Raw genomic sequence first — 9432 nt, 5'->3', positions numbered from 1 at the left:
TCTGAATATGTTGTGTTAAAAAAATGTGCTAAAATAAATACATTTTGTGCATTAGAAAACTTGCTTACAAGGTTCACACTGTATGTATGTAGTGGCTGGGTTCTGCTTTTTGTTGCTGACATAAGTATTACCACAACAAACTTCTTTCCAAAATAATAATAAAAAAATCACCTGCCATTTTTTGTCTACTTTTTTCACAAAAGAGGAGCCAAAAAGTTTTTTTCACCTGGCAAAACATTAAATTTCAAACATGTATCACAGTTAAAAAAAACATGACTTGCATTACCCTGACAAAACCCTTTTACACGTATTTTAGATCATAAAGTAAAGTTAACAACTTAGATCAGACTGAGATGATGGATCACCAGATTTTTTTTCCCTCAATTCGCTTCAGGGCTTCCGTAGAAAATCCTTAGCCACCTGAAATGGCTATACAATCCTTTAAAAACAACAAAAACGGAAGAATGCATCAGAAAACATTGAATAAAAATGTGAAATAGCCATCATCTTAAGTGAGGGGTAGAATATCCCAAACAGTGGCATGGGCATTTAAAGTATTATTATAACTGAACAATCAGCTTAAATATATTGTCTCAACTATGCAAACAACCGTAAACAGCCCGCATCAGAGGAGTGTAAATGCGGCACTTCCTCTCATGTTAGAACAGTATAAGTATATGCAGGACTAATGATGGCGGATTGTTGAGCAGACTGCTGCAGCGCCGGAGGTGAGCTCACGGTAATAACGGGCACATATCATCTGTCCGGTGTTGGCCCAGTGGTCTGCAGGCTGAGCCAGCTCAGCCCCTCCCCTCCTGCCAGCTCCACTCCACGGTCCTCACTGCAGTCCGCAGTAAATCCACCGGAGCCCGTCAGAGTGCAGCAGACTGCAGTCTCCATCACACTCCTGCACCTCCTCCTCCTCCTCCGCCGCCTCCCTGCACTCTCCTGGCAGGTGGAAAGGACACACACGGGGCCGGGACAATGTGAGTATCACCTCTTATATATTCTGCTTTAAATAAATGTCAAACAGGAAGATTTGGGCACATTTTCTCAGGCATGTTAGATCATATCCGATGCCTTTTTGAGTGACTTTGCTGCAGCGTCATGCACAGGTAAAGTTGGATTTCTGCATCATTGTTTTTGCCCATTACATGGTTGTGCGTGCATGACAAGAATACAATTTTACTCCACATTGAGCAGGCTGTACATACATAAATACAGCATCATGTATTTAAACCTGATCTGTGATTTGTTTTATAAGACAAGACAAAGCATTCTTAACCTCGTTTTTTTCTCTTTCAAACGGGTTTGGCTTATAAATGAGATGTTAGGCTGAAAAACAGTGCAAAGGTTATGATGAAAGAGATGTAATGAGGTATTGAAGGCTGTTTCTTCATGACCTCGAAACGCCTTTGATTTTGATGATGATGCAGCAGATCTCTCTCTCCTCTTTGCGTCGCTCAGAGAGGAGAGCAGGAAAAAACGTGTCCCATTTCATCTCTGCAGTGCAAACAACGGGGTGCAGCACACTGGCACATGCACAGACATGCATCACAACGCGTTTTAAAAATCTGACAATCCAGAATTTTCCTCTGGTTCTATTTTTTCCCCTCAAAGATTTCGGATCTTTTATTTATTTCTTTTTCTAATCATTGAACAATATCAGTCTATTGGTTTTCTCCCGCTGGCCAGTGGTGAAAGAAGCAGCCAATTTAGTTTTTTTTTAACTTAAGTTAAAATAGCATTTCCATAGAAATATTCAAAGCAAAAAATAAAATAAAAAGTCCTACAACATATTACTTAAGTAAAAGTATAAAGAACCAAAATAAAATGAGCCTGAAGAATAACCAATTTACGAATATTGAATTGGAGAAGACTTATTGATCCAAACATCACTACTGTTGCAGCTTAACCTCTTCAGGTGGACACTTATTTTATGAAGGTCTATGATTCCTGTCCTTTGACTCCCAAATGCACAAACTTATTTGACTGGATGTTTGTAAGCCAATCACAGTCATGAAGCATCATCTGAAGTGGACTGCAGTAGAGCCACGCCTCCTTTTTTAAGTAGACATGGTTATCCATGAGGCAAGGCTCAGTTTAACCCATTATTCTTACTGTAAAATACGTAAAATGTGTTTAAAGTAACCATGAGGTGTTATATTACATGTCTATAGAGATTTATAGCTTCATTTCAGGCTGTTTTTGTTAATCTGTCCACTGGGATGGTGTAAAAAGATACAAAATATATATGCAAAGTGTAAATAATTACTGTATTAATATATATGAATAATGAATAAGCTCAAGGAATGCTCACAGTGACTGTACCTTCTGAGATAATTTTTAATGAAAGTGTTTAATTTGTGCTTCCCTCAGGATTTTCATCTCAGCCGTGGCGTTGTTGGCCTTCGCGGTCTCTGCTGAAGGAAGTGTTGGGTAAGTTGATCGCTTCAGATAGTTGCAGATAATCCATGGCCAAAAGGATACTGCAACTGTATGATATATTGGCTGTATGAATAAACCTGCCATAACTTCAAAATATTACAAGTTAATTTGGCAGACATTTTTGTCCAAAGGAACACATGTTTTTCTCACATTTAGAGGAATTTTGAGTTTGTCATCTTACTTAAGAAACAGTTTGACATGTAAATGGGTTGACTGTAATAATTGTAGGATCCAAGATAAATTCTGACACCTGAGTTACAGCCACATGTCATTCAAAGACAATAGGCAATAATCTGCTTTTATAACCATTCTCCACTCTTCTGGAAAGGTTTGTAACGAGATTTAGGAACCTGGCTGCAGGAATACTCTCACTATTCACTGCATTTGTCGTGGGCACTAGTTACCAGATGTTACTTTCAACAATTGAGGTATTGCATTGTCATGTTCCTCTCTACTTAAATGAGTTGTTGCTTCCTTTGACCACTGGGAGAAATCTAAATCCTCTAGAAAAGGGGCACCAAGGTTGTCTTGTTTTTTTATGATACCAGGATCTTTACTAGCGATTAAGCTGAGCCTGTAGGGACGTGACTGGATGGAGCCACTCCTTGAAATACGATTGCTCCCCCAGGGCCATTGGGCAAGAGTACAAGAGGTGTTTCTAAGTGCACTGACTAAAATTGTGCACAATGTTTTCAAAGCCAGATCTCAACACTGTATTTTAGTAGTGTTCCTGACTAAGGATCTGAGCCCCCACCACCCATATAATGTGGAAATGGTAACAAAATAATTTTTATTATCACTGTTACAGACCGAGTTCCAACACCAGCTTTTGCACCGAGTCAAAGGAATGTCTGGAATATCAGCTGGTCTGCAAAACAGATGAATATGAGGCGAGTGAAGCTCTCGTCAAACAGCACGTAATACCTGTCCATCAAGCTGTCACTTCTGGGACAGATTTTTGATTTCTGTGTGTGTGTCTGTGTGTCTGTGTGTCTGTGTGTGTCTGTGTGTGTTCAGGTGCGACACTACAGCCCCACACGCTGGGTGTCAACAGATGCCGAGGCCTACTTCATGGGTGTGGGTGCAGCCATGGCCTTCAGGAGACTTTTCCAGTACATCACTGGAGCCAATGAAGGAGGTAAAAGCAGGACAGAGCACAGTAACCAGCATTCATGAGTGTGTTCATGTTGTGTGTGTTTATCTTTGTGTGTGTGTGTGTGTCTGTCATCGTGCAGGTGTCCAGATGGAAATGACCGCCCCTGTCCTGGTTAAGATCCCGGAGGAGACCAAGATGTGGGAGCCGGCTATCTACACGCTCAACTTCCCACTGCCGGCAGCCTATCAGGAGAAGCCGCCCACGCCAACTAACGACAAGGTGAGTTCAAACGAGGAGAGAGGTGTGAGAGGAAAGAGCCTTTAGGTGCAGGGGGAGGCAGTTTTTCTTTTGTTCTGGACTTGGCGAGTCATGCGGTCAAATGCTTTTATCCTCCCAGTTTCTGTGTGTAATTTAATCGTCGATTTGAGATCAATAGCTTTAATAGACGGGCAGTTTTAGTTCAGCTTTCACCAATTCAGCAGAACAGAAATAGATGATGCTGGATCATGATCAGTGCTGAGGTCCTTTATCTGTTAGTGGAAATTTACATTCTTATCCATTTTATTCATCTGAAATTGGCTGCAGAGATCCACAAGTATTAGATTAATAAATAAAATAAGTATTATCTGTCTGTATGTATGTCTGTCTGTCTGTCTGTCTGTCTGTCTGTCCTGATAAGTTACAATTACAAACTATATTATATAATAATTTAGCTATTAAGTTAGTAGTTCGTAAGTTATTATGTTTCTGTTCAATGACTGACAGTCATATATGTGTTTTTGTCCAAATAATATTTTTGTTCGGTTTGTTGACTTATGTTCATATGATTTGGTGACCTGGCACTAAGGAAAACCAAACCTGAATTAGAAAATAAATAAATGACAATGTATAACACTAAATATATAAACTTAATTATTGTATACATTTATAAATGTACAAATAATTCACATTAGTTGTTTCTTTTATTTCCTTTTTTTAAATGTTTCTACCTGAAGAATTTACAAAACTCCCTTACCTCATACACAAATAAGATTTAAAACCCACATCTTCATTCAGCCCATCAAGTATGATACAGTATATTATTATTTTGTTCATATATTGTAGAAAAAGTAACTTGATGGTCCAGTTCTTTCTGTACATTTTTAAGATTTTCTGCTTACTCATACAAAAACCTCCTAATTCTAGATTTGGCTGTTTTTAAACTTGAAACCAAGCTGATTATTGGACTAAAAACTGTCAAATTTTCTCTTGAAATACAAAGTCAAGTCAAGTTTATTAATATAGCACATTTAATACAACAGGCGTAGACTGTAAACATTTTTATGTTCCTGTCTTTTAACTTTCTCCTACTTTATAATTTGGAAATATATACAATTTATATTGCTTTATAGAAATTAAATCTAGACTCTATTAGTAAAAAAATTCACATACTATACAAGACATCTGGACCACCACAAATAACGTTTGCATCCAAGAGAAAATTCAAAATAAGACAATAATAATCAATGATAATCCCTCCCTCCCTCTCTCTGCCTGTCTGTCCATGTCTCTCTCTCTCTCTCTCTCTCTCTCTCTCTCTCTCTCTCTCTCTCTCTCTCTCTCTCTCTCTCTCTCTCTCTCTCTCTCTCTCTCTCTCTCTCTCTGCCGTGATACATCATGTGTTAAGGTCTGACTGCTGTTGTTGTGTCTGTGTGTTCTGCACAGCTCTACTTCACTGAGATGCCAGAGATGGATGTGTATGTGAGGAGTTACGGAGGCTGGATGCTGTCAGTCACCTCCAGGCTTCACGCTCACCTGCTGACCAAAGAGCTGGAGAGAGTTCGGGCTTCCTACAACCACAGCTACCACTACGGAGTCGGCTATGACAGGTATCACTCATAAATATTGGGCAACCTTATAACACAGACAATGCACATGTCACTCACTTCTAACTGTTGTGCTTGTTTCTCTTCCTCTGTTCTTGTGTGCGTTTGTGTGTGTTTAGTCCCTTGAAGCTGCTAAACAGGCACAATGAGGTGTGGTATGTGGCCGAAGGGGAGCTAGTTTGCACAGATCCACAGGAGCCGACCCCTGCGCACACACCCCGGCCGACTCAGACCAACTCACCCACCGACTCCTCGTCTGAGCCTCTCCCTCACATGCTGGCCGATTCACCCTCCCTCCCTCTCTCCAACGTATCCTCAAATATGACCACCAACTCTTCTTTAAAAAGGTCCCCTGACACACCCACCCTCCCCCCATCTAACGCCCCACCCAGCCCTTCATCTAACCTTCCCGCCGACGCCCCGTATAGCCACCCCCCCACATCCACCCAGATCCTGCTGGACCTAACGACCAACTCCTCCAACCCCGCCTCCGTGAGCCCGTCCCTGGAGCCCCAGTCTGACACCGCCCTGTGGAACAGCACAGCCCACAGATCTCTGGATACACAAGCTGACAGTAACCCTGTGGTGGAGCCGGAAGACGCTCACTAGCAACTCGGTTTAAGCAGCTGTTCCAGGTATATTAACATGGAATCTAAATAGGAAAGAAGCAGTGGAGGTGTTGCAGAAAAGTGAGTGAAATTGTGATAGATGGACAAGCTGTTCTCTTCCTCCTTATCTCTCTATTCCTGTGTATTACACGTACTGCTTCTTATGGCACTTAGTGTTTAACTCTATGTTCTATCACAGCTTTGCACCTGCAGCTTCCTGTAACGGCAAACACATGTCTGTCCACTTTGTCCTTCTGAGCCTCTCACAAAGCTGCATCATAGAATTAAGTAACATTGTATGTATTAGTTAGAAAGTTAGATTCCAAGTGTTGATTGACCCAGCTGAAGCCGAAGCTGAAGGCAGGGATAGACACTGTTTAACATCAGTGTAACCCTAAAGCTAACTTAGCAGTCTGTCTGTAGTTGGTAAGTAAAGTGTATGCTGGGACTAACAGTAGTAGGCTGATATATCAGAGGAAACTTAACAATCATAATGTGTTTAAGCCATTATTGTCAATGAACTTTGATGCTGTAAGTAGTGATTCTTCTTTTTCAACCATAAACTCCTACTAGCTTCTACTCTCTGTTTAACTTTGTGTCAGTTAGTTTCATGATATATGTGGCAACATATTGGTGAATCATTATAGAGTCAGCGTTCACATTCATTGGGATCTTTAGAGCAGCCTTAAACCTCAGAACTAATACTGTACGAGTTTAATAAATATTTGCCTTTTCCCCAGTATTGGTGCTCAAAAAGTGCCTGTAAAAAATATTGGCCTTGTGTTTTTGCTAAACTTATTATCTCAGTATTTGAAATCAGTACAATTATACAAGCTGTTTGATTAGATGTGTTAGGCCCCTAGAATTCAATCATCACTTTTATTACAATATTATAAACGTGGATTGAGACATAAAAGATTTTAAAATAGTATGCTGTGTACCAGAAAGTGGCTTGTAGCAATAAATATATTAGCACCTTTGAATCCACACAATTCCAAACCTAAGTGTAAAAATATAATATTTACAACAATTATTTTTTCTTTCAGTGAACTTAAACCAAAATGTTTCTTAAATCAATATATCACCTGTCATTTATTTTTGTTTCAAACAGATACAAAACAGAGATATGCATATATGAACTCTGATCCATTTGAGTAAACCATCAGTGGCATCAAGATGGCAAGAATATCTAAACAATGCCAGACTCTTAAACTTTACAAATGTTATGAGGTAGGAAATACATTCAACATAATGTCAGGCAGAATGTTAACAAAACTGTTTTTTACAAGGAAATCCCACAGGGTACCTTTTGTCTTGCTTTTGCACTGTGCAAAGTAAGGCCCTAATTTAATTCTGCCCTAAAACTGAATCCTGAACACCACAGCAATCCCCAGTCTGAATGAAGGTGGGAAGGACTGCCACAAAGATCCCAAAGAATCACACCTGATCAGCCAATGCAATACGACTCACATCAGTTAATAAATCTATCTATGAGTCTTTGAGCTACATACTGTGTGTTCTGAGGAAGGTGCAATAAAAAACATAACAAACTCTTGTTGGACTCATTTCATTATTGCTGTTTTGTCCTTAATTAACCAAGAGAATAATTTCCTTGTGATTGTTTTGCCTTTATGTTTAGGATATTTAGAATTTCTTACATCATTTCCAATGGGTGGTAGTCATCAAGAGTAACAATGTTAGACAGAGCATGTAAAGGTAATTACCTTTACATGATCTTGAAAAGGTCTCTACGACAAACCTTGTCAAGTCTTGTTAAATGATGTTGTTGTTTGTGATTCTAATTAGTTTATTCTCCAGTTCTTGGTTGGTGGCACCAAAATCAGTACTTGCCCCAGGTAAGAACATTGTAAAAAAAACATGAGGTATTAATATGTCAATGTTGAATTTTTGTTTGATTGTTTAGCTTGTTGCACTGACCCAAAGAAGTCCAATACTTTGATAATGTGAAGAAAAGTGTAGTATGTCCAAAAGTGAAAAAATAGTTATAGTATAGTATGTCGAAAAAAGTCAAAATGGTAAGATGGTGTTTTTCTGTCATTTAGGGACAAAGAATGCTCTAATATTTATCAACAGACTATAATAAAGTCATTTTCAGCATTTTAAAATTTGACCATTTTTGACAAAAATCGACATATTATAATATGACTTTTTTTCCATCCAACTTTTGGACATCCCATAATATGGTGTTTTTCTGTAATTTTGGGACAAACTATCCTCTACTATGTACTATGTATCAACAGACTATAATAAAGTAATTTTCAGCATTTTAAATTTTGACCAAAATCGACATACATACATCCCATAAAAGGTTTTTTTTCTGTCATCTATGTACAAACTATCATCTAATATGTATTTGTAGACTTTATTAAAGTCATTTTCAGCATTTTTAGGCTGAAAAAAATCGACATTGTACATAATATAAAATTGACTTCATTATAGTCTATCGATACATTTTAGTTGTATATTTTGTCCATAAATGACAGAAAAACAACATATTATGGGATGTCCAATAAATGAAAAAAATCATACTAGTATGTGCAAAAATATATTTTTAAAACCCGCCATATTATGGATTGTCAAAAATTTGAAAAAAAGTCAAAGTGCGGAAAAAAAGTCAAAAATGCTCATAGAGTAGTAAGTCCAAAAATGCCTAATAGTGGGGCGGATTAGCTGAACAATCGTTCATTTTGTGATAAAAGCATCAAATTTGGTACACTCATTGCTGAATACATGTTTAATGAATCTGGATATTGGGCCATCGCAAAAAAAAAATTCTGATGGCTGTGGTGGTGGTTACTGGCGTGGAATGCTTTGCCTACCCTACAGCTGCTGTTTCATGTTTTCAGCACCACAAATATAATTTAGAGACATGTTAAAGTAACAAAAGCTTTATTACAGTCTAACAGAAAAGAACATTAACTTTGTGTAACATTTTATTAGGTCTTGATATTCCCATTCACAGGCTACGGCCTCCTCTTTGGCTTGTATTCTTCTGTTGCTCCTTAAAAAGAAAAAATAATTTTCAATATTGTATGACCTGCAACAATAAAAACAAAACACATTTAGACAGAGAAAAAAATCATACATTTTGAAAATTCTACTAGGGTTACTTGTAGCAGGTTACTCTTTCTGGCAAAATCCTTGTACTGAGGTGTGTGACTTAGTCAGGCGGCTTAGCCAAATAAAGGGGACACGCCGGACAAAAGCACCACATTTTTTCCACATACTCTCTATCATTATAGGTTTCAATTTTTAGTAGGAGCCACTTCATCAAGATTGCGGTGATGGCAGCCATATAAAGTCTATGAGAAATGCTATATCTTCCAAGCCACTTAGAAGGTCAATCTTGGTGTCAAAATATACATTTTCTGGGTCCAGGAATCATGTAAAGCTA

The 9432-nt window shown here is 38.4% G+C and overlaps 1 protein-coding gene across 2 annotated transcripts; it reads left to right on the top strand.

The window, feature by feature from the left end:
• Positions 1-659: 659 nt before the first annotated feature.
• Positions 660-7568, top strand: soul5l (heme-binding protein soul5, like). 2 transcript variants are annotated; one of them, XM_059333322.1, is made up of 7 exons: positions 660-986; positions 2380-2439; positions 3257-3338; positions 3466-3586; positions 3684-3823; positions 5249-5412; positions 5529-7568. In XM_059333322.1, coding segments are annotated over exons 1-7 (1059 nt in total). In that variant the 5' UTR covers positions 660-984; the 3' UTR covers positions 6019-7568. The 2 variants fall into 2 exon arrangements, with proteins under 2 accessions (XP_059189305.1, XP_059189299.1); XM_059333316.1 differs by lacking the exon at positions 660-986 and adding an exon at positions 1022-1115.
• Positions 7569-9432: the final 1864 nt, after the last annotated feature.

This window comes from Centropristis striata, chromosome 1 (genome assembly GCF_030273125.1).
Source record: "Centropristis striata isolate RG_2023a ecotype Rhode Island chromosome 1, C.striata_1.0, whole genome shotgun sequence".
NCBI classification, from domain to species: domain Eukaryota; kingdom Metazoa; phylum Chordata; class Actinopteri; order Perciformes; family Serranidae; genus Centropristis; species Centropristis striata.
The sequence above is the reverse complement of the archived record's forward strand: the minus strand, read 5'-3'. Positions and strand labels throughout refer to the sequence as shown.

Bases quoted from the DNA above. Each gene is read 5' to 3' on its own strand.
- soul5l (XM_059333316.1), top strand. The intron at 3,587-3,683 runs GTAAAAGCAGGA...GTCATCGTGCAG, and splicing joins CACTGGAGCCAATGAAGGAG to GTGTCCAGATGGAAATGACC. The intron at 5,413-5,528 runs GTATCACTCATA...GTGTGTGTTTAG, and splicing joins TACGGAGTCGGCTATGACAG to TCCCTTGAAGCTGCTAAACA.